This window comes from Leopardus geoffroyi, chromosome D1, assembly GCF_018350155.1.
Source record: "Leopardus geoffroyi isolate Oge1 chromosome D1, O.geoffroyi_Oge1_pat1.0, whole genome shotgun sequence".
In the NCBI taxonomy this organism is placed as follows: domain Eukaryota; kingdom Metazoa; phylum Chordata; class Mammalia; order Carnivora; family Felidae; genus Leopardus; species Leopardus geoffroyi.
The window spans coordinates 103,483,890-103,506,929 of NC_059329.1; the positions used below are offsets into that span (position 1 = coordinate 103,483,890).

At 42.4% G+C, this 23,040-nt stretch overlaps 1 protein-coding gene across 3 annotated transcripts in view; it reads right to left on the bottom strand.

The window, feature by feature from the left end:
- Positions 1–5,900: 5,900 nt before the first annotated feature.
- LPXN (leupaxin) overlaps positions 5,901–23,040 on the bottom strand; it is a 39,396-nt gene continuing 22,256 nt past the window's right edge. For all 3 annotated transcript variants that reach the window (XM_045485322.1, XM_045485323.1, XM_045485324.1), the window contains 5 exons: positions 20,878–21,045; positions 19,794–19,967; positions 19,630–19,711; positions 7,040–7,188; positions 5,901–6,729 (listed from right to left, as the gene is read on the bottom strand). In XM_045485322.1, the coding sequence (XP_045341278.1) occupies positions 6,460–6,729; positions 7,040–7,188; positions 19,630–19,711; positions 19,794–19,967; positions 20,878–21,045 (843 nt within the window). In that variant the 3' untranslated portion in view covers positions 5,901–6,459. The remainder of the gene's footprint in view (positions 6,730–7,039; positions 7,189–19,629; positions 19,712–19,793; positions 19,968–20,877; positions 21,046–23,040) is intronic.

Genomic DNA, 23,040 nt, shown 5'->3' on the forward strand with positions numbered 1-23,040 from the left:
TGGCCACAGAAGCATGTCCTGCTTGCAAACAGGGCAGGCTAAAGGAGGCAGAGGTGGGGCCGGGGTATTTATTGACTGACATCCCATGTGTCCTCCCATAAATTCCAGACATCCTCAAGAACGCTGAGCTCCATCTTCCAACAGAGTAACCTGCTCGTCAATGCACACTGAACTGATCTGCTTCCCTTTGCTATCCCCTTTTTTCCATTCTCCTACCTGTACATCCAGAGGTCCCCTCCTAAATAGACTATTGCACACAAATCCTGGTCTCGGGGTCCACTTCTAGCAAAACCCAAGCTCAGAGACACTCCAAGATAAGCAATAGCTTCCCCTGGAGCTGAGTGGCAGACTCCCCACCCCAATCCCCACTGCCTTTCTTGTCCTCACAGAGAGTGTTGTATGTCACCTTCTTCTCACCCATCTTTCTTCCTTTGCTGGAAGCTCTGGAAATTTCACCTTGCCTAACTCACGAGTTCTCTCACATATCTTATCATTTTCTCCCCTCCCACTTTCCCTGCCTTTCAAATTTTTTCAGATTATTTTAGGAAAACCTCTCTCCTTCCAAGCTCCTCACTTTATTTTGAGCCTCTAATATTTCTTAACTCATGTCTGAAAAATGCAAGAGCACCTGGAGGGGGCAAGTCCTATTTTCCAAGTTTCATTGCACATAATGAAACTCATCACCCTCAACCTCCAAAGCACTGAAAGGCGTCCCTAAGATCTTCTCTCAGAATCACTGTAAATGTTTTCTTTCTCTTCCTCAGGCTCTTGTAAACCCAATTTTTTTTTCAAGGACCAACTTTCACGATGCAGGTAAGTCCAATTGTCTTAAAATTTTCTAAATGTTTTTCTTTGTTTGCAAGTAAAACAGCAAGATTTTTTCTGAAACTATGTTTCCTTACAAATACACAGCATTACAATAACATTAAAGATGTAATAGTTCTCTGTGGATGAGCATTAGACAAAGCAGCACATTTAACATGATTTCCAACACATTTTTGCATCTTAAAGAGTGACAGCACCCTCCTCTCTCTCCTCTCCCTTAGAGATATTGACACATACACCTCAACTTTATTAACAAATTGTTACAGGAACAAAAAGTTTGTATTTTAAGTATATGAGCTATCTACAGGATGCCTCAGACTTAAAATGCAAAGTGTTTCATGGTGCTCTAATGTAAAAAGCATTGGGAATACCAGATTTTTGTCTAATAGTTTTACTGTGGTAAATAATGGGCCACTGTTGAGTTTATTTGTTCATTCATTTATTATTTCACAATACTTTAAGTCTATAAAGGAGAGAATATGCTTGTTCTTCTTACACAATTCTTCAGGGACAGAATTCCAACTCAAATCAGTTGAAGCAAAAAAAGAGGTTTTATTTGCTCACATAACTTCTCAGTCTGGGGTGAAGGTGTTGATATTGTAGGATTGAGTGGCTCAAAAAAAGAAGACTCTATCTCTTCATGACTCAGCAATTCTTTCCTCTGTGTTGGCTTCTTTCTCTCAGGCAGGCTCCTCATAAGTGACCATAAAGATATTTCCCAGCAGCAATGGGTTTTTATTATCCTCACAGCTAGACTCTCAACAAAAGGAGAATACCTTTTTCCCCCACAAAAAATCCAGCAAAGGTCCTGGGGAGAAATCTAATTGGCTTTGCTCGGGTCACATGACTATTCCTGATCCAATCACCTTGGTCCAGGAGAACAAAGCACGTTTATTGGTCAGGCCTGAGATGTGTGTCCTCCCAGGGGCTAAGGGTAAAGTCAGCCCCACCTAACCACCTGGACCAAAGATGAGAACAGTGTGGTGCTCCCATTCTATTTCACATTCCCAATTATGTCTAGTCATAGGACATAACTTAGGCTTAATTAAGTTCATTTAAGTTGATATACTTTAAGTCAAGTTCAAAGGAAGTAAAGTCCTCTTTGATTTCTTGGTCTGCTCATGCTGAGCTATAGGAGTTTTTCCATCAACGCTTGTGACCTGAGATATCTTCTCAGTGGAAGAAGGGTAGTTATCCCAGGCAAGAATGTTACTCCTAGAATACAGTATTTGTTGAGATTTGGTGATATCCAAAATAGGAGGGAAGAAGGATCTCTCAGCAGGGTGCCAGGAAGTGTGTGCCATTGTCCAGAATCCATGATCTGTGAACCTAAATGCAGTTAGGACATAGCTTCCCACAGGAAATGAATTTAGGTACTGTGGGTTTACCATATCCAGGAAGGAGAAACCTCTTATATAAACTGTCTCATTTCTTACAGAATAAATTTGAGACATTGCCGCCTCCCAGCAGTTATAAATTTGCAATAAGGACAACTCAAGCCTCAGCTCTTCTCTGAGATGTCTTTCTTTCTCATCCAGTGGGGCCCAGTGGATTTCCATTTCCCCTTTGACCTCTGGGTTCTCAACGCTCACCTGATGCCCTGATGGCAGGTTCCATCTAGCAACACTGTTCCCAAGTATGTAGGGGGTAGGTGGTCACTTTTTCAGCCCCATGTGTTAGTGGCTGCCACCACCGCCCTTGGTAAGGACCAGTTCATGTCCAAGACACTTGCCCCTAAAGAAAACTGTCACTCCTTCTCATCTTTATTTCAGCTGGAAGAGCTCCCTTGATGTTGTTTTTTTAAAAATTCTTTTTTACATTTATTTATTTTTGAGAAACAGTGAGACAAAGCATGAGCAGGGGAGGGGCAGAGAGAGAAAGAGACACAGAATCCAAAGCGGGCTCCAGGCTCTGAGCAAGCGGTCAACACAGAGCCCGATGCGGGGCTTGAACCCACGAACTGTGAGATCATAACCTGAGCCAAAGCCAGACGCTCAACCGACTGAGCCACCCAGGTGCCCCTGGAAGAGCTCCCCTTTAAGATCACCAGACTGAGGCTGCTTTTGATGCTTCTTAATGCTGTGTCTGTAGGGGCCCAGTGAAAACCAATGCCTCTGCCCCCTGTTCCTCATGATCCCATCATTCCTGACTCTCCTCTCCTTTGGAATTCTGTTAAGTTCTCAGACATGTTGCTTTGGGCACTAGAAATACCTGCTTGCCTCCCTTCTGTATCACTTGAAACTCAGAAATGCTTTAATATTTTTGTTTTTGAATGTATAGTCCTACAAATTTGAGATTCATCACCCCCTTCTTACCAGTACCCAGACTTTTAAAGTATTCACATCTCTTCCACACCGCCCTTGTGTTTTTAGTCCTGCCCTTAGCTCTAGGAATGGTCTGGTTTGGCTTAAGCCAAGCTGCATCATCTATTCTTCTATTCTTCTATTCTTCTATTACTATATCTATTCTTCTATTACTGAGTAATGACCAAAACTTCTCCAAGTTAGGATGAATCTCAGGACTTTCACTCGCAAAGTCGGAGAAAAGTGCTCTCACTCCCTCTACTGGTCATGACAAAGGGAGCATGTGGCTGGAGGCCATCCTACACAGATTGAAGTAACTGCCGGAACTTGTATGGAAAAATCATTGTTGTTCTCCACTTTGGAGGACTTTATTACTTATTCCAAAGAATAATTGGCCAAACAAATTGAGAAATTTCTCTTTGAGAATAGAGTTCCCAGTCACTCATTCATATGTGTGTGTGTATGTATGTTTGTGTGTGTGTGTGTGTATATGTGTATATATATGTATGTATATATATGTATATATATATGTGTATGTATATATATGTATATATGTGTATATATATGTGTGTGTATATATATGTATATATATGTATATATATGTGTGTGTATATATATACATATATATATATATATATATATGGAGAGAGAGAGAGCTTACTGATGGAAAAGCTCTATTCCTCAGATTCTATTTTTTCAAAGCTAGCAGTTACTCAGAACCAAGAGTAAACAGATAGGGAATCAGTTTGAGTAATAGTATTTCTCTTGTGTGTTTTTTTTTTAAGGAAAATTTCTTGTGAATGGTTTCCTTGCTGCTAAAACACTGGCCCTGAAGGCAGCATCTCTTCTTGGAGCAAATATGACCACTTATATTCACGATAAGGAGGAAAAAAAGTGTCCATTTCTCTTTTTTAAATATTTATTTATTTTTGAGAGAGAGACAGAGTGTGAGCAGGGGAAGGGCAGAAAGAGAGGCAGACAGAGAATCCAAAGCAGGCTCCAGGCTCTGAGCTGTGAGTGCAGAGCCCGACTTGGGGCTCGAACGCACAAACCACAAGACCATGACCTGAGCTGAAGTTGGACACCCAACCAACTGAGCCACCCAGGAGCCCCAAAAATGTCCATTTCATAATTGCACCTGGCAAACACTGGATTTTCTCTGACGTTGTTAAATAGCAGATTCTACTGATATCTCAAAATAGCTAATCCTTAAAAAAAAAAAAAAAAAAAGTGTTAGCACCTGAACATTCTTTCTTAAAGGATAAAACCTCAAGTGCATTTTGTCAAATTGCCAAGGCAACCATGAGCACTGTCATATTGACACCTGCATGTGACATCATAGGGTGCAGACATTGTAAAGATGTTTAAAAGGAGAACGAATACTTTGTTTAGTCTGGTACGCAACCAAACAGGGCAGGAGGCCCCATGGCTCCCTGCATGACCTCCCACATAGCATGGATGTGTTGAAGTTCCTATTTTATTAACCATTACCACTTCCTTTTAATTCTCAAAAACCCCCTGATGATCCATTTCCTCAAAGGAGACAGATGTGATCAAGTTTAACAAGAATCATTCTCTAAGAAGTCGTTTCCCATATTGGTCTAAAGACCCTTAAATTGGTCCTATTTTTTTTTTAATTTTAATGTTTATTTATTTTTTGAGAGACAGAGACAGAGCATGAGCAGGGGAGGGGCAGAGAGAGAGGGAGTCACAGAATCTGAAGCAGGCTCCAGGCTCTGAGCTGTCAGCACAGAGCCAGACATGGGGCTCGAACTCACAGACTGTGAGATCATGACCTGAGGCGAAGTCGGACACTTAACCGACTGAGCCACCCAGGGGCCCCATAAATCGGTCCTATTTTTAAAAATACCTCTGATAAAGGAATTTTCCTCAGTAACTTAAACTCCGGGTTGTTGTTGTTATTGTTGCTGTTTTTTCAAATAATTACACAATTATTTTAAGACCATGGTAAGAAAGACATAGTACAGATCTTATCAATATCTCCTTTGAGGAAGGACTCATTCTGAAGTTTACTTGAAATAGGGCATGAGAAAGTCAGATTTCTTTAATAGCTGACAAGCTTTTTCACAAATTTACTTATGATAATTTGCAGAGGAACAAATAAGTAAATGGAGATTGTCTTTGGGGCTTGGATTTCCTAATCCAAACTGGAAAATATCTAAGATCCTTCATAGCAACTTCCTTGAGAGATAAAACAGCCATCTTGTCTTTTTGAGAGAACTGTGAAGTTGAGGAAGATGTTTCATTTAAAAAAAAAAAAGCTTTATTGAGATATAATTGATATAAAAAATGGACGTATTTAATACATACAATCTTATGAGTTTGTAGCAATGCATACATAGGCAAATAAGAATTTTCAAGTGTCTAGTGGAGATCTGTTTTTTTCACTTTAGGTAAACAAAGGGAGGGAGAAGCAGGCTCCAGGCTCTGAGCTGTGAGCACAGAGACCAACTTGGGGCTTGAACCCACAAACCGCAAGAACAAAGTGACAAAAACAATTTTAAGGAGCTTTGCCATCTTTTAAGATGATTCAATCACCTCAATGCAAAAACTAAGATGAAATGAATGTTAAGGGCCCAGATTAAGAGAAAACTTAGTGAACAGGAATCCCTCCTTTCAATTTCTTTTGATTAAAACAAAGTGCCTATTGTGTGGAAGTAAACAAGAGATAGGATGTGAATTTAATTGCACGTAGTACCTAGTATATAACCCAGGAAGTGGAAGTTTATCTCTAAACATGACAGCAAGACATTAAAACCAAAAGCCGTTTTATTTATCAGTGATGTTGGTACTCAAAGTAGTCCAGTTAAAACCGACATCCTCTTGAAAAAGAGAAATATACTGAAGAGAGATGCAGGGAACTTGGGAGGGGCCTCAGGACTGCTGACAGCAAGGATAATGCAGCGGTCAAAGGAAAGTGAGTCCCAGAGGGAAACCAGGGAGGTGTGAAAGGGCCCAGGTATGAGGGCCACAGGAGAGAAGACATGGGCAGGGTCGTCCCCGGGGTGAAAATGGGAGGATCTGAGAAAACCAGCAGTGAAATAAATGTGTATGTGGAAGACGCATCTGCAGAGGCACTAACAGCAGGACCTAGATCTGGATCCAAGTACCCGATTTAAAAAAAAAAAAAAAGACTAGAAATCTAAAACCTAAGACTGCAAGCCTAGCCATGTAACATCTAGAAGGTTCTTTCTAGATCTATTTAGTTTCTCTCTATGCCCACTGAGAAGAGCGGTAACAACAGAGCACTCTTTGCTCTCCTGGTTTAAACTTCACAGGGCATCTGCGGGGACGGTGGGGTCAGCTGAGATTACAGTGGGAAGAGTTTGTGGAAGCAGGGTTGACAGTAGGTCTTGTCATCCTGCTCCCTGAAGACGCCCTTTGACAACTGTGTCAGGCAGAAAGCACAGACAAAGTGCTCAGGATGGAACTTGTGGCCCATGGCACTGATGCAGCGGCCGGTGATGGGCTGCCCGCACCCGCGGCACAGTGTTCCTTGGCGCTGGTGGTAATGCAGCTCACAGTAGGGACGTCCGTCCAGTTCAAAGAAGGATCCAGCAGAAAAACTGCTGAAGCAGTCCTGGGGTGGGGGGGGGGGGGCGAAGAGAAAGAAAAGGGATGCAGATGTCAAGAAACAGAACATCAGCAAAGTGAAACCGCGGCCTTAAAATTCCTGCCAGTCATCTGGTGGATGGAAGCGAGGATATTACCCGCTTGCAAAGCACGCGAGCAAACACGCCCACGGGGGGCGCTGTGTTTTGTGCCTCCTTTAGCTTCACATCAAACCCTCACCTCGAGCTGTGAACCCTCTTACCAGCTGGCGTCCTGGCCTCTCAGAGAGGAGGACTGCCGACTTTCCCTAAATCCGACAGGTGAGTGAGTATACAGACCCCACAAACAAAGCATTCCGGGTGCCAGACGGTGTCCATGGCTGAAAGGTAGTTTTCCAACACTGGGCGGTTGCAGCCACCACACTTGGGTGAGAACATGGCTAAGAAATCCTTCCGGCAGTACGGCTTCTTGTCCTTCTCGTGAAAGCCTGGAGGGGCAAAATCAAGGTGCAGGGTGATACCTTCCGCCAAGTGGGAGGCTGAGAAGAAGCCAATGATTTCGGCTTTCCTGAACCCAGTGTCCTCATATCCAAAGCGGGGCCAATAATAGATACTGACCTCAATGGCTCATTATAAGAATACAGGAGATAATGGGGGACCAGTGCGTTAGTGCTGGGCCTGGCTTATCCCTAGTAGTTAGTATTAGAGTCTATTCCTCCTCCGTGCCTTTACTACCCAGGACTTGGCATGGCCCATCTCACCTTATGATTCAGCAATCAGCTCAGATACCACCTTATCACATTGGCCTCTCATCAGCCCATATCCATCACTTCATTTTTTTTAATTTTTAAAATTTTTATTTTAAATGTTTATTCATTTTTTGAGAAAGAGAGAGACAGAGCATGAGTGGGGGAGGGGCAGAGAGACAGGGAGACATAGAATCTGAAGCAGGCTCCAGGCTCTGAGCTGTCAGCACAGAGCCCAATGTGGGGCTCGAACCCACGAACTGCGAGATCATGACCTGAGCTGAAGTCACAAGCTTAACTGACTGAGCCACCCAGGCACCCTCACTTCATCTTTTTTAAAAATCATCTTTCTAGTATTTAGCACGATCTGAAACTATCTTTGTGGTCTGTCCTCCATTGTTGGAGCATTAGCTCTGAAATGAGATATCCCTGGTCTTGTCCCATTAAGTCCCTCTAGTACCTAAAACAGCCCCTGAAGAAAAGTGCCTAATATTTAAAAAGAAGGTAATACGAAATAATAACTTCCAAATGGATGCAAGGTTCTAGATGTAATCATTCCAACCATATAAAGACTTAAGCAAAAATGAGTGGGTTCCTCTTTAAACCAGGAATGAGAAAACTGTGGTAAAAATGGCTCAAATATCAAAAGCAAGTTAAACATCAATAAATTTAGCTCCATTAAAAATACCATATCAATGACTTGTGCATGACCAGAAGTACCATAAGCAAAGCCAACACAGGATAAACTGAAGAAAATATTTGCCAAATATATCTCAAAAGAATAGGAGGAGGGTGGATGAAAGCAAATAAGTTAAACAACATTGTGAGGAAGCAGCCAGTCAAATCAAGAACATTTAATAAGACATAGGTTCCAGTTTCTTAAGAAACCAATGGTATTTAAAAAAGGGAAGAGAAGATCATTACAGAATTTTTATTCTGAGAGATAAAACCATCAAGTGCAATGTATACACTTTCCTTGGACCCAACTGATTCAAATAAACAAAGTAAATGACGTGTTTTAGAAATCTAACATAAAAGATCTGTACACTGAAAACTATAGAAACCTTATGAAAGAAATTGAATAAGGCACAAAGAAATGGAAAAACATGCTACGCTCATGGATTGGAAGAATAAATATTGATAAAATGTCTATACTACCCAAGGCAATCTACATGTTCAATGCAATCCCTATCAAAATAACACCAGCATTCTTCACAGAGCTAGAACAAACTATTCTAAAATGTGTAGGTAGCCAAAAAGACCCCAAGTAGCCAAAGTAATGTTGAAAAAGAAAACCAAAGCTAGAGGCATCACAATTCTGGACTTTAAGCTGTATTACAAAGCTGTAATCTTCAAGACAGTAAGATACTGGTACTTTTAAAAAAGACTCATAGATTCATGGAACAGAAGTGGACCCACAAATGTATGGCCAACTCATCTTTACGAAGTAGGAAAGGGTATCCAACAGAAAAAAGACAGTCTCTTCAGCCAATGGTGCTGGGAAATCTAGAACAGCAACATGCAGAAGAATGAAACTGGACCACTTTCTTACACCATACACAAAAATAAACTCAAAATGGATGAAAGACCTAAATGTGAGAAAGGAAACCATCAAAATCCTAGGGGAGAAAATGGGCAGCAACCTCTTAGACCTCAGTCACAGCAACTTCTTATGAGACAAGTAACTAGAGGCAAGAGAAACAAAAGCAAAAATGAACTATTTGGTATTTCAAGATAAAATCTTCTGCACAGCAAAGGAAACAATCAACAAAACTGAAAGGCAGCGGATGGAATGAGAGAAGATATTTGGAAATAACATGTTGGATAAAGGGTTAATATCCAGAATCTATAAAGAACTTACCAAACTCAACACCTGAAAAACACATAATCCAGTGAAGAAATGGGCAGAAGACATGAATAGACACTTTTCCAAAGAAGACATCAGATGGCTAACAGACACATGAAAAGATGCTCAGCATTGCTCACCATCAGGGAAATACAAATCAAAACCATAATGGGCTATTACCTCACACCTGTCAGAATGGCTAAAATTAAAAACACAAGAACAACAGATGTTGGCACGGATGTGGAGAAAGGGGAACCCTCTTGCATTATTGGTGGAAATGCAAACTGGTACAGCCACTCTGGAAAACAGTGTGGAGATTCCTCAAAATATTAAAAACAGAACTATCCTACGACCCAGCACTACTGGATATTTATCCAAAGGACACAAAAATGCTGATTCAAGGGGGCACATGCACCCCCATGTTTATAGCAGCGCTATCAACAATAGCTGGATTATGGAAAGAGCCCAAATGCCCATCAACCGATGAATGGATAAAGACGATGTGTTATATATATATGTATATGTGTGTGTGTGTGTGTATATACACATATATATATACATATATACATATATATGTATATATATGTGTATATATATATATATATATATATATATATATATATATCCACAATGGAATACTACTCAGCGATCAAAAAGAATGAAATCTTGCCATCTGCAACAACATGGACAGAACTAGAGCGTATTATGCTAAGTGAAATCCGTCAGTCAGAGAAAGACAAATATATGCTTTCTCTCATATGTGGAATTTAAGGAACAAAACAGATGATCATAGGGGAAGGGAAGGAAAAATAAGACAAAAACAGAGGGAGAGGCCAACCATAAGAAACTCTTAAATACAGAGAACAAACTGAGGGTTGCTGGAGGGGAGGTGGATGGCGGGGGAGGGGAATGGGCTGAATGGGTGATGGGCATTAAGGAGGGCACTTGTTAGGATGAGCACTGGGTGTTATATATAAGTGATGATTAATCACTAGGCTCTATTCCTGAAGCCAATTCTACACTGTATATTAACTAACTTGAATTTAAATAAATTAATTTAAAAAAAGAAACCTGAGAAATTTAGATATGGGTTTTAAATGATAATGAGGAATTAATAACTTCATCAAGTGTGAAAGTAGTTATGTTAAAAAAAAAAAAAAAAGTCCTTCTGTCCTTCTCAGATGCATGCTGAAGTATTTAGTGGTGAGGTGACAAGATTTCTACAATTTGCTTTTAAATATTCCAGCAAGAAAATGGGGTAGATAGGCGGGTAGAGGGTAGAGGATTTTAGTTCAGTGAAACACGGACACTTGGTGAAACCAGGCAGCAAGCGATTTCCATAACAAAAAAAGTTAATCAATTTGTTGAAATGTAAGAGCTTTCTCTTTAATACTGGACATTTTCACTGTTGGGCTCATGCTAGAAAACCCTGGGCTTGAGTCTTATACATCCTATGTCTGGATAAAGAAGGATGAGAAACCCAAAGTGATTAATTTTTTTAAACCCCTTAAAATAAGTCCTCCTCACAAAGAGACAAATAGCACAAGAAGAAATACTTTTAGTAGTGATATATTCAACATTAGTAAGCCATGAAATTCAGAAGAAAAAAGTAAAGTTCTACTTTTTTCTAATTAGTAGTTTAGTTTCTAATTTTAGCTAAGTAGTAAAAACAGTGTTAAGTAAGTCTACCCAATACTGGAAAGTACATGGAGTGAGTCACATATTTATATATTCCTGGTGAGAAAGTTAAATGTTAGTATTCTTTTGGGAAAATATTTGGTAATGCGTATCAAGAATTAAAAAAAAAAGATATAGATATCTTTCTCCTGGGAATTAATCCATACAAATATTCAAAAGAAGAAAATGTTATGTTTAAAGAAATTCATAGCAGCCTTACTAATACACACAAGAGGTAATCTACTATTATGAACATAGTTGTTTACAATATTTGGTACTACAAATAAAGCTTCAATAAACATCTTTAAGCACATAATCTTTTATAATTTGTTTACATAAAGCCTGAATGGAATAATTGATATTATTAAAATGTATTATTATAAAAGTATGAAACCATGTGAGGAAACGCTTAAGTGAAAAAGAAGGAATTTTAGGGACACAACTTATGTATGCATAAATATTAACAAATGAAGAAAAATATTAGTTTTTATGTTGCATGACGTTAACAAGGTAATCAGCTATAAGTGAAGATTTCTGCACTGTCTTTTTACTGTCTTTACATTAAAAAAAGAAAAATATAACAAACTAATTCATCTTCAAGCACCTATTTAAGTCATATGTTCTCTCTGCTTGGAAAATCACCTCCCCAAGATTCCCAGAGGGTTTGGGCCTTCACTTAACCGAGGGGGGACCTGCTTAAAAGAGCAACTGACCCAAGTACCCTATCTCAAACAGCAGCCTATCACTCTCTGTCCTAACGTGTAAAGTTATAAGTGACTTATAAGTAGAGTTAGTTAGTTAATTAGTTGGCTAGTTTGATTACTGTCTGTCTCTCTTGCTAGAGCACCTGCACCGTGAGGGCAGGAACCGTGTTTTTTGTCACTGTATCCCTAGGACCTAGGACAGTGCCTGACACACACAGGGCAGTGGCTTCATAAATGTTTATTGAATGAGCAGACGTGTGAACGATATTACACTATTGACACCATCAGCTCCAGAATATGTGTCATTTAGAGCCTCTCCAGGACTAACTAGATTATGTATAAATAGGTGGACTTTTCTGAAAGGAGCTCTCCTTACCATTTATCAGGAGAGTCTGCCCAAAACGAAGGTGACTGTTGGCAACCCTGTTTATGCAGCACCTGCTTTGTCCTGGTTCCAACCGAAGGCTCTGCCTACGGTACTAATTGAAATTAAAGTCTTCGCAGCAACCCTCCCATCTTACAAGTGAGAAAAGGGAAGCTCAGAGAAATCACATATAACGAACTAGCCAGTAGAGGACCTAAGGTCCAAATCTAGGCCTAACTTCAAAGCCTAACTTCAGTGTCGCACCCCTAGCTGCACCCTAGTCTTGACCTCTGTGTGGGGACTGATAGTATCAGCTGAGCCCAAATATCATAACCCAATAGCTTTGTAAATATGAGGGCTCTACCTGTACTCCCGCCAAAAGAACAGGTAAGCAAAGTACGCAAGGGCATTGAAAAGCGGCCCACCCATGAAACACAGTTGCTAGGAACCCATTTTGATTACTAGCAGCCAGATCCAAAAAGGCAGTAGGAGGAGCCAGGGGTTGGGACCCAAATCATGCAACTTCGGTCTTCCTATTTTCTCTGGTCACTTTTTGATATCCCTTGCTTTGTTCAGCTATGCTATCTTTGAAGTACGGACAATTGAATGGACTTCTGAGGCCTACAGATCTAAAAATCTAAACTAATAATTTTATAAGCTGTTCTGTGTTCTTCTAAGGCCCTGAGACAGAGAAGAGCTTACTCCCCCCCACCCCCCACTTTGTCAAAGAATGTCTAGGTCTGATCAAGGACAATAGCATGCAGGAAGGCCTACCATTTAAGGAAAACAAACCAGCACCCGCAATCCTTGCTTTTGTGTGGCATGGTATTTGTCAAACTTCAGCATGCATCCAACACCTGGAGAGCTTGTCAATATGCAGATTTGCCTGGCCCTACCCCCCCACCCCCCCGCCAAAGTTTCTGGTTCAGCAGATCTGGGGTGGGGGCCCAAGAATTTGCAGTGATGCTCCATAAAGCAAGCGACATAAAACTGAACTTGCCTGTAAATGGGTGTTACTTGAGAAAATCGTTAAGACATGCCAACTGACCTAGGAATGACCCTCATCTAGGCATTTGCAGGGTAGCTGGTCTCCAGAATGACACAGCAGGGAAGGAACCACCTCTGGTGAGTCTCAGGAGAGGAATCAAAAGCAATCAGCCAAAGTTGCTGTGATGCCCCCGCATTTAGTGATCCAATAAACTGAGAAAGTTTCAGCAGTCACTTTCCTGGAGGCTCTCTCTGGGGCCAATTACCTCTGGAGGACGGATGAGAAACACTAACAATTAAAAGTGTCACAGAGAGAGAGAGAGGTGTCTATACTCTGGTGAGGCTCTTAACCACAGAGGAAATTAGGGAGCACCTGCATGGCCTGGATAATGAACAATTAAAAAAGAAAGACACAGGCACTGAGGACCTGGTCCCCACGGGAGGATGCTAAGGCCTGATAGCTTAGAAAGTTGAGCCTTAAAGAGGAACTTTCTGAACTGAAACAAAAATGCAGATGAATTTAATTTCCCGGAAGGCTCGGTGGTTAAGCTGTCATTATAGAAACTCTGTATGACTATGTGACTCGAGGTGAGGCGGATGCCACCTAATTAACGGACCAACCATATGGCAGGAGACCCATTTGCAGAAAGCAAAAGATAAAAACAAAAATATAAGCTAGGAGGAGCATCTGATTAATAAATGGCCTTCTTTTGTCAGGTGTATCAATAAATGTTTTAAGTGTGGTCTGGTGAGTATGTAAGGTCATAAATGGCCCAATCCACCTCGTCTGTTAAGAGGGGGCGGGAGTCAAGAACAGTGATTATTAGCTACCCTCATGGTGCTTTCTGGTCATCCTATGGATAGGATAATTTTCTCTTGGATCTAACTTCTGTCTCTTCTTGAAATATGCCTGTGTTCTATTGTTCTGCTCTCAGGCAACCTCCATATCATAATCTTAAGATTTTTTAATATTTATTTTTGAGACAGAGGGAGATAGAGCATGAACAGGGGAGGGGCAGAGAGAGAGAGAGGGAGACACAGAATCCAAAGCAGGCTCCAGGCTCCGAGCTGTCAGCACGGAGCCCAATGTGGGGTTCAAATCCACAAACTGTGGGATCATGACCTGAGCCAAAGTCAGATGCTCAACCGACTGAGCCACCCAGGCGTCCCATCCATATCATAATCATCCATGGGCAGCACTCACTTACTAACTGTTCTACTCAACTAACTCTAATACCTCTATGGCTACCAGTACAATACAAATTTACCACGACACACTTTCATATGATTCAGATTAAATCTCAATAAAAAAAAAAATCCTGCTTAACTAAAGTGCAATCTGGAAACGAAATACCTAATGATTTGTGAAGAGCATTGAACAAGCTTCAGCGAACAAGCAAATTACTACAAAGCACTTTGCTAGTGCATTATGTCAGCGCTACTGTATCTGGGTCTATTGTCAAATAAAGTGAACCTTGTGGGTGCCAAGAAAGTGAAGATATCCAACAGCAGAAGAAGAATCGAGTCTATGTCAAGCGGCAGTTGTGATGATGTAGAAAAAGCATGGAACCTGCAGAAATGGGACCTGAGTTTCAATTCCATCTCTTTGACTCTAGCTGTATAACTTTAAGAAAATTACTTTCCCTCCCGGGGCTCAGTGTTTCCATTTATAATTAGATTACGTGTAGGATAAAAATATTCTTACAAGACTGCAGTGGGGGTTAAATGATTCACAGTTAGGAATATACATAATAACATGCCTGACATTTACGTGAGTCTCTATGTCAGTGAAGGGCAGGATACATGGGACTATTTTCATTCTCTCTTGAAATACCACCAACATGATAAAGAATGATTTACATTAGAAACACCCATAAGGAATAAGAGAAAAGGAGAGGAGATGCCACAGAGGAGATATCAATACAATTTTGCAAAACTTTAAGTAGGTATAAGAGTGGCAACTAGCTTGGCAGGAAACAAGAAAATGAAGCCTGCGTTTCTGCAAAGGGGAGGTACCAAGGCAACGCAAGCTGGGGTTCCACAGCATCAGAGGGGCTCAGAAAGTGAATGTACAAGATCGTTTTCAAGTCTGGAAACAAGATTGGCTGGAAGTCTGAAGAGCTGTTAGATCAGATCCCCCACCCTGCCACAAAATGCAGTGATTAATTCTGGAAATATCAAACCAGAGAGTGTCAAGCCCTAAAAGACCTAAAATAATAATATACAGGGGTTTCCCAGCAAAATGCCTACAGCATGCTACCTGAGTATCACACAGCTGAGTCCACCAGTCAACAAGTTCTGCTTGTACCACAGGGCTCCCAATTAACCTTTTAGTGTCTCATTCTTAAACAGGAAATGGACAACCAAAGATCAGCAGCATTTCACAAAGACCGGTGTAACAAGATGTAAGGCACAAGCGATGTAATAGATGTCAAATTTCTTTTTCTTTTTAACAGACAGAGCACAAGTGGGGGAGGGGCAGAGAGAGAGAGACAGACACACAGACAGACAGAATCTGAAGCAGGCTCCAGGCTCTGAGCCTTCAGTACAGAGCCCGACCCCTGGCTCGAACCCACAAACTGTGAGATTACGACCTGAGCCCAAGTCGGATGCTTAACTGACTGAGCCACCCAGGCGCCCCAGTAATAGATGTCAGATTTCAAAGTGACATTTAGGACATCCCTCAAAGTAGAGAGCCATGGGCTGTTTACACAATTCTTGAACTCCTCACTCACACTGAGGATCTAAAACAGGTCAAGAGAAAGGAAAACTGAGAGAGGGACTTCTTTGGGAAAAAACTGCTACGGGTGCTTCATCGCCACCACCACCAAGAGGGATGAGGTATGCTTCCAGGTAACCTCAAGTCAAGAGAGAGACTTCAATAGGGCCACTCAGAGAGCTGGATATGTGTCCCCAGCCATCAATGGGATACAGTTGACAGTATTTAACTCACCCCTGGGAAATGTCCACGAGTGAATCTGGCTGAATACAGAGACACAGCTGATAACTAACTGCAAACCCACTGACTGTAAGAAAAACATGCCTGTCCCCCATGGTCTGTATACGAAAGTGTGAGTGACAGAGACATGTGCAACCACTGTAATCACTTCTAAGAGATCACCAGGAGGGAACAATGAAAACCCTACAAAAATAATCTGTGTGGAATGAGTCCTTCAAGAAAGGTACCAAGCAGAAAACAGCTAGCTAAGATAAGCGAAGGGTAATCAAGAGTTTGAAATTGAACCTGTACTGAATCCACAAGAGCATCCAAGGGAAAAAAAAAAAAAAAAAAGAAAGAAAGAAAGTTAGTTAAACATATGCCAGATCCAGAGAGCATGATGCAAATTTATGGCAGTAGTAGGAAAGTTAGTACTTTCCTCCAGGCTTATCTTCCTCCTCCACTGTTTAAACCATGGAGGGGTCAGATATCAGCAACAGGGGTGAGGGAGTGGATGCTAAAGGTAGGAAAGGACAGAGGAAGGGCTAGAACCCCCTTCCCTGGTCTCCCACAGCTTAAAGAGCCAACCAGGGGACAGTATTGGTCACTTAAAGTTGGATGCTTTAGCTATTACACAGATGGAATTACCCGAGGACTTAGTTGTATGTTTTATGGGTTTTTTTTTTCTAATTTTTTAAAAGTTTGTTTATTTTTGGGAGAGAGAGAGAGAGCATGCAAGTGGGGGAGGAGCAGAGAGGGGGACAGAGGATCCCAAAGCAGGCTCTGTGCTAACAGCAGAGAGCCCGACATGGGGCTCAAACCTAAGAACCATGAAATTATGACCTGAGCCAAAGTCCCACACTTGACTGACTGAGCCACCCAGGCACCCCATGTGTTTTGTGTTTTAAACTGATTTTCTATTTATAACTGTTTATTAAGGGAGTGCCTGGGTGGCTTAGTAGGTTAAGCCTCCAATTCTTGATTTGGGCTCACAGTTCAGGAGTTTGAGCCCCACATTGGGCTCCACTCTGACAGTGCAGAGCCTGCTTAGGATTCTCTCCCTCCCCTGCTTATGCACACATGTGCTCTCTAAATAAATAAATAAATATAAATAAATAAATATAAATAAATAAATAAATAAATAAATAAATAAATAAATGTTATTTTTCTAATGTTTACCTATTTTTGAAAGAGAGAGAGAATGATTGGGGAAGGGGCAGAGAGAGAGGGAGACAGAGGATCCAAAGCAAGCTTTGCGCTGACAACAGAGAGCCCGATGTGGGGCTCAAACTCACAAACTGTGAGACCATGACCTGAGCCGAAGTTGGATGCTTAACCGACTGAGCCACCAAGGTGCCCCAATAAATAAACTTAAAAAAAATATAACTTCATTAAGAGTCACTGGAAATGACATGGGACTGCCCAAATTTTTATTTAGGAGACAGCTGAATTATTTTCCCACGGAGTTAATTCTAAAAAGACAGGAAAAAAAAAAACACGAACAAAAGAAAGAAGCCTTCTGATTCCATGTGTGAGTCATACTAGTTCAAAACAAACATAAAAAGAAGAAGTCAGGGGAAAAAAATCAAGATACTTCAGAAGAAAGGAGAAAAAGAAAACTTGCAAAGAGAGAAAAACAGATCACACAGTAAGTATCAGGAATAAGAACAGAAGCTTAATAAAGACATCTCAACCATGGAAGCTGGAAGACAGGGAAGCAGTGTGTTGAGAATTCGAGGGGGAAATCCTTTCACCTAGAATTCTATGTCCAGGCAACTCAAGGTAGACCACAGAATAACAGTATTTTCAGATATTCAAGGTCTCAAGAGTTTTACCTCTTCCTCCTCCTTTCCTAGGAGCTGTTCCACCAACGTAAAGGCAGTAAAAGACCGGGGATCCAGGAAACAGAGGATCCAACAAAACAGGTAGTAAAGGAGTAAAAGAAATTCCCAGGATAATGACCCAGAATAAGTGCTTCACAGCAGGCCTGAGAAGGAAACATTTCAGGCTGCGGTGGGAGGGCAGACGTCCCCAAAGCAAAATGAGTGGAACTGACTGACTACCGGATGTGGCTGACCATTTTGAGAATGATTCCACGACTCTGTCAGATGAATTAGAGCTAGGTACAATGAAAATTGAGCCAGTGAAAAAGAAATCTAAATATTAACTTCAGGGAGAAAATTAATTTCTATGAAAAGGATACCATGATAGTAAAACTAATTTTTACTGTCTCCAAGTGTTGGGCACTGTTCTAAACACAAAACTGCCATTGCATCTCAAAGTCCTCATAATTACCCTGTGAGGTAATTAGTTCTGGGCCCATGATGAAGAAAACGAGATACAGAGTGTTAAATGACTTGAATGATATCATATAGCTAATAAATACCGCAGCCCAGACTCAAACTTGGGCAGTCTGACACTAAAATCTGTGCTCTGCTCCATGGCACCTGGGTGGCTCAGTGGGTTAAGCAGCTGACTTCAGCTCAGGTCATGATCTCAGTTTGTGAGTTCGAGCCGCACATCAAGCTCCGCACGACAGCTCAGAGCCTGGAGCCTTTTTCGGATTCTGTGTCTCCTCTCTCCGCCCCTCCCCAGCCTGTGCACGTGCTCTCTCTCTCAAAAATAAACATTAAAATATAAAAACAGCAGTTTTAAAATCTGTGCTCTGCTCTGACCATAGTTTGCTACAAGGCTTAACAATGAACAATATTTCCATGGTTGTCAATATGTGCACACTGAATCCTGGTCTGACCTGTAATTATGACCTGATTTTACATTGAGAGAATGGGGGAGGGGAAGTGTGTTGAGGGTAAGGTGGGATAGTAAATTCTCATCTTCCCCGGTAGAAACTTAATACGTAATGGTTAAAATTAAGGAAAAAAAAAATCAATGTATGGTAATAGAAGTATATTCCTTAAAATACACAAGTACATAACAGAAGAAAAAAGCTGACAACATTTGGAGACGATAACTGGATCTGGGGGTGGAGAAAGGAAAAGCAAGGGATTGATCTTTTTCAGTATTCTCCTTAATGTAATATTTGAGCCTTTTTTTTTTTCGAGGGGGGTGTGGGGCGCAGGTGAGCAAGGGGCAGAGAAAAATCCCAGAATGGGCAGAGGCAGGGGGTGGAGAGAGAGCTAGAGAGAAAGAGAGAGAGAGAAGCGGGGCTCACCCAAAGGGGCGCTCGAGCTCACCTGATGTGTGGGACTGGAACTCACCAACCATGAGATCATGACCTAAGCTGAAGTCAGATACTTAACTAAGCCACGCAGGCGCTCCGATATTTCAGGTTTTGCATTAGTATTTCTTTGATTTAAAAAACCAATTTAGTGGCGCCTGGGTGGCTCAGTCTGCTAAGCGCCCCACTTCAGCTCATGTCAGGATCTCAGGCTGAGTTCGAGCCCCGCCTGGGGCTCTGTGCTGACAGCTCGGAACCTGGAGCCTGCTTCCGATTCAGTGTCTCTCTCTCTCTGCCCCTCCCCCGCCCACACTCTGTGTCTCTCTCCAAAATAAACAAACATTAAAAAAAATTTTTTTTAAACCGATTCAAACAAAATTTATAAATGCTGGGGAAAGGCGGGGAAGGATGGCATAGAGTACTGAACCGGGCGCTTGCTGCCAGCGGCCGGAACCACGACGACCACAACCGACCAAGGAAGAGCGATACCTTCCGCCCCGAACACCTCTCCGCAGTGCGAGCAGAAGAAGTGCTCCGGATGCCAGGTCTGGTTCATTGCCGTCAGCACTTTCTGAAAAAGGAACACACAGAGACGTCACAGGGCTGCAGCTCTATCACCCACGAGCCCTGGCAGGAGAAGGGGGATGACTCACGTCCAGGATGGGAGCAGCGCAGTAAGCACAGCGCGGGGAGAAAAGGTGGTGGTAGTCCTTGGGGCAGTAGGCCAAGCCACTGCGCTCGAAGAAGGGGCTGCAGCCAATCTCCTCTTTGCAGTGAGCGCAGACGAAGTGCTCTGGGTGCCACGCTTGCCCCAGAGCATGGATCGCCTGGGGAGGAAATGAAGTTGGGCCACCATGAGAGTGCAGCCGGGTGCCCTAGGTTGCACAGCTCTGAACAGCACTTGGCGCACGGTATTTCGTGTAAACGGCGCCCCCCTGGGGTTACGCAACACGGAGGCCTAGACCCAGGTCCCACCTACGGGGTCTGTTGCCCCTGCATTCTGGAGAGCCAGAGGGTGCCCAGTTTCCTGACCAATCTTGCTGATAAAAGTCTGTTAGCTGTTGGTTGCCGCTACACAGCTCCGGAGGGTGGGGGAACCAAAATCGAGCACAGCAGTGATAGACAGGGATGACTACCGTGGCCTGGAAGGGATCCCTGGAAGAGGAAAAGGCCAGATGAGGGTTTTTGTTCCTCTGGTCTGAACACCTCATCTCACGCCCCACACCAAAGCCCTTTGCTGTGGGTTTTGGTGAAGGATGACACAGCAGGAGGCTGCGGCCACGATTTGGAGCTGAGTCAGCGGAAATCATAATCAATCAACTTGAGCGGGAAGTTGGCACAGAGGGAGCAGGGGGAGACTCCCTCCCAGGACAGGCAGGACAGAAAAGTGGTTCAGAGTCACACGCGGCAGTGAGCCTCTCCTGGGCTTCAAATCTTACCTCCTCCTCTTTCTAGACCTTGGACATACATGCCAGTTAACATCCCAGAGCGCTTGTTTCCCTCATCTTTCCAAAGGAACAATAATAGAGTGTCCCTTGAAGGGCTGATGTGACCGGTAAATGAGGAAATACTTGCAAAGTGCTTAACTCAGTGCCCGGAGCACTGTAAGGGATGGGTAGTTATCAACTATTACTAAAATGTCGTAGAATAGAAGGCCATAGAGCAATCTTCGGTGAGGCAGACACAGACATACACACAGACAGATGGCTGTAGGACCAACCTCTTGGCCCATCCCACCTTGCCAGCAATCGGCTTCTGACAGGAAGCACAGTGGCCCTTGGGCACTGTGGCAATTCCAAGGTCCTGCAGGTCCTGCTCCAAACCCCCCAGCATTGAGTCCAGGGAGGCTTTCTGATCCTGCTTGTTTGCTAAGTGCTTCTTGCTGGCATCTGCTTTCGCTGCAACCTGGCACCCGGGAGAGAACCACGAAAAGAATCAGTGTCATGTACATTTCCCTTCCTTGGCATCTTCTGCATGACCTGTAAGCTCACCTCTACCGACGGATCCTTTCTTCTGTACCTAACCTCCCTCCAAGGCACTGGAAGAGTCAACATTGTAACACCAATAAAAATGCTTTCATCTCCCTTTTATCCTAAACTCCTCAGGCCAGATGAAATAGGAGTAATCATCCTTCATTTGTAAATCTTTTCTGACCGTGGGAAATCGAGTGTACGAAGATGACACTTTTCCTCACTCCTACAATGACCATAGGTCAACAATTAATCATATCTTCTTTTTACCCATTTATTCTGCAATGTTTTTTGAGCACCTAGTTTGTGCTGGTCACAGCCCCAGGCTCTTGGCATAGAGCAATGCCCAAGGCGACCTAGACTCTGCCCACATGGAGTTTATATTCTCTAGGTGATAGACGATAAACAATGAAATAAGTATATGATGTAACATCGGGTAGGGATAAGACATAAGTTCTACACCGACACAGAAGTAACAGAGGGTGGGACGGTGAGAGAGAATTGATGTAGATGAAGGTGATCTGAGAAGACTGTCTAAGGAAGGTGACATTTGCACAGGTATTTCATGATGTACGGAAGGGCCCAGAAATATTGCTATTCATGGGAAAAGCATTCCAGAAGGAAGGAAGGCCCAGAGGAGGAGGAAAGTTAGGGGCAAAGTCGGAAGGTCGGGGAGCTGGAGTAGAGGGAGTGAGAGTAAGTGTGGCAGCAGAAGACGATGGACAGAGAGGCGAAGATCACGTTGGGCCCTCATGGTAAACTCAGGTTTTATCCCAAGGGTGATGGAGCCTCTGGAGGAGTTCAAGCATGAGAGTGAAAGAATCTGATCTACAGGATCCCCATGGTAGCTGAGGGAGGGATTAAGTGTAGACAAGCAAGAGTGGAGAGGCACCAGCTAGGAAGGAGATTATCGTTAACAGTTCAAACCAGAAAGAATGACTTGGTCCCGTGTTAGGGGAGAAGGTGGTGAGAAGCTGTCATATGAGACTTGCTGATGGATTGGATTTATTTAAGCAAAACCCCAAGGTAGTTATTATAATCCATTCAAAGGAAAAGCCTCAAATTACAAAAAAGATGCCCAGCTCGTCCTTCGTCACTCCGTGTCCTGATTCTGTCTCTCTCTACTCCTTTCCGACCGAGCTACTACTACCATCTACCTAATACTTCCTGATCAGGAAACAGGTGCTCTCCCTACAGCCTCCATGGCATCAGATTGGCATGCACTAGACAGACCTTCAAAGCCTCCCACCCGCTGCCCTCACTTTACCTTACCAATCTCATCTTTCATTAGTCACTAAAAGCCTCCATTGTCTAAGGCCAGCCAGGCTCCCTGCAGTCTCCTGAATATATACGATCTGTTACTGTCTGCCTTCGTATCCTATTTTTACTGCCAGGAATAACTTCACATTATCTCACTAATCCAAAATGCTCATTTCCCTTCAAGAAACTTATCATCTGACAGATTTCCTCCCTCCTCTATTATAGAATGTTACTTAATGTTGAAGAGATTAGTGTTCAAAAGGTTAATGTCTAGAAGGCCCAAAAGGGCCATCCCTATTAAGTAGGTAAAAAAACCACAATTGTATATGTATATACATATCCATGCATATATATCTATTCACACCCACGTCTACTTGCTTATATATTCCAGAACACTTCCGAATGAGGATGTAAGAAACGGGCAGAACTGGATGGCTGGGGACATGGCTGAGAGGGAAATAGCTCACTGCAAACTTTTCCACCTTTGACTTTTGTACAATGTGAATGTATGGCCCATTCAAGAAATGAGCCATATTTATTTTTTTAATATTAAATTTATTGTCAAATTGGTTTCCATACAACACCCAGTTGAGCAGATATTTTTTAAACGTAAATAAACCATGACACATGCTAAATCAATTAGAAAACACAACATAATTAAAACTCCTAG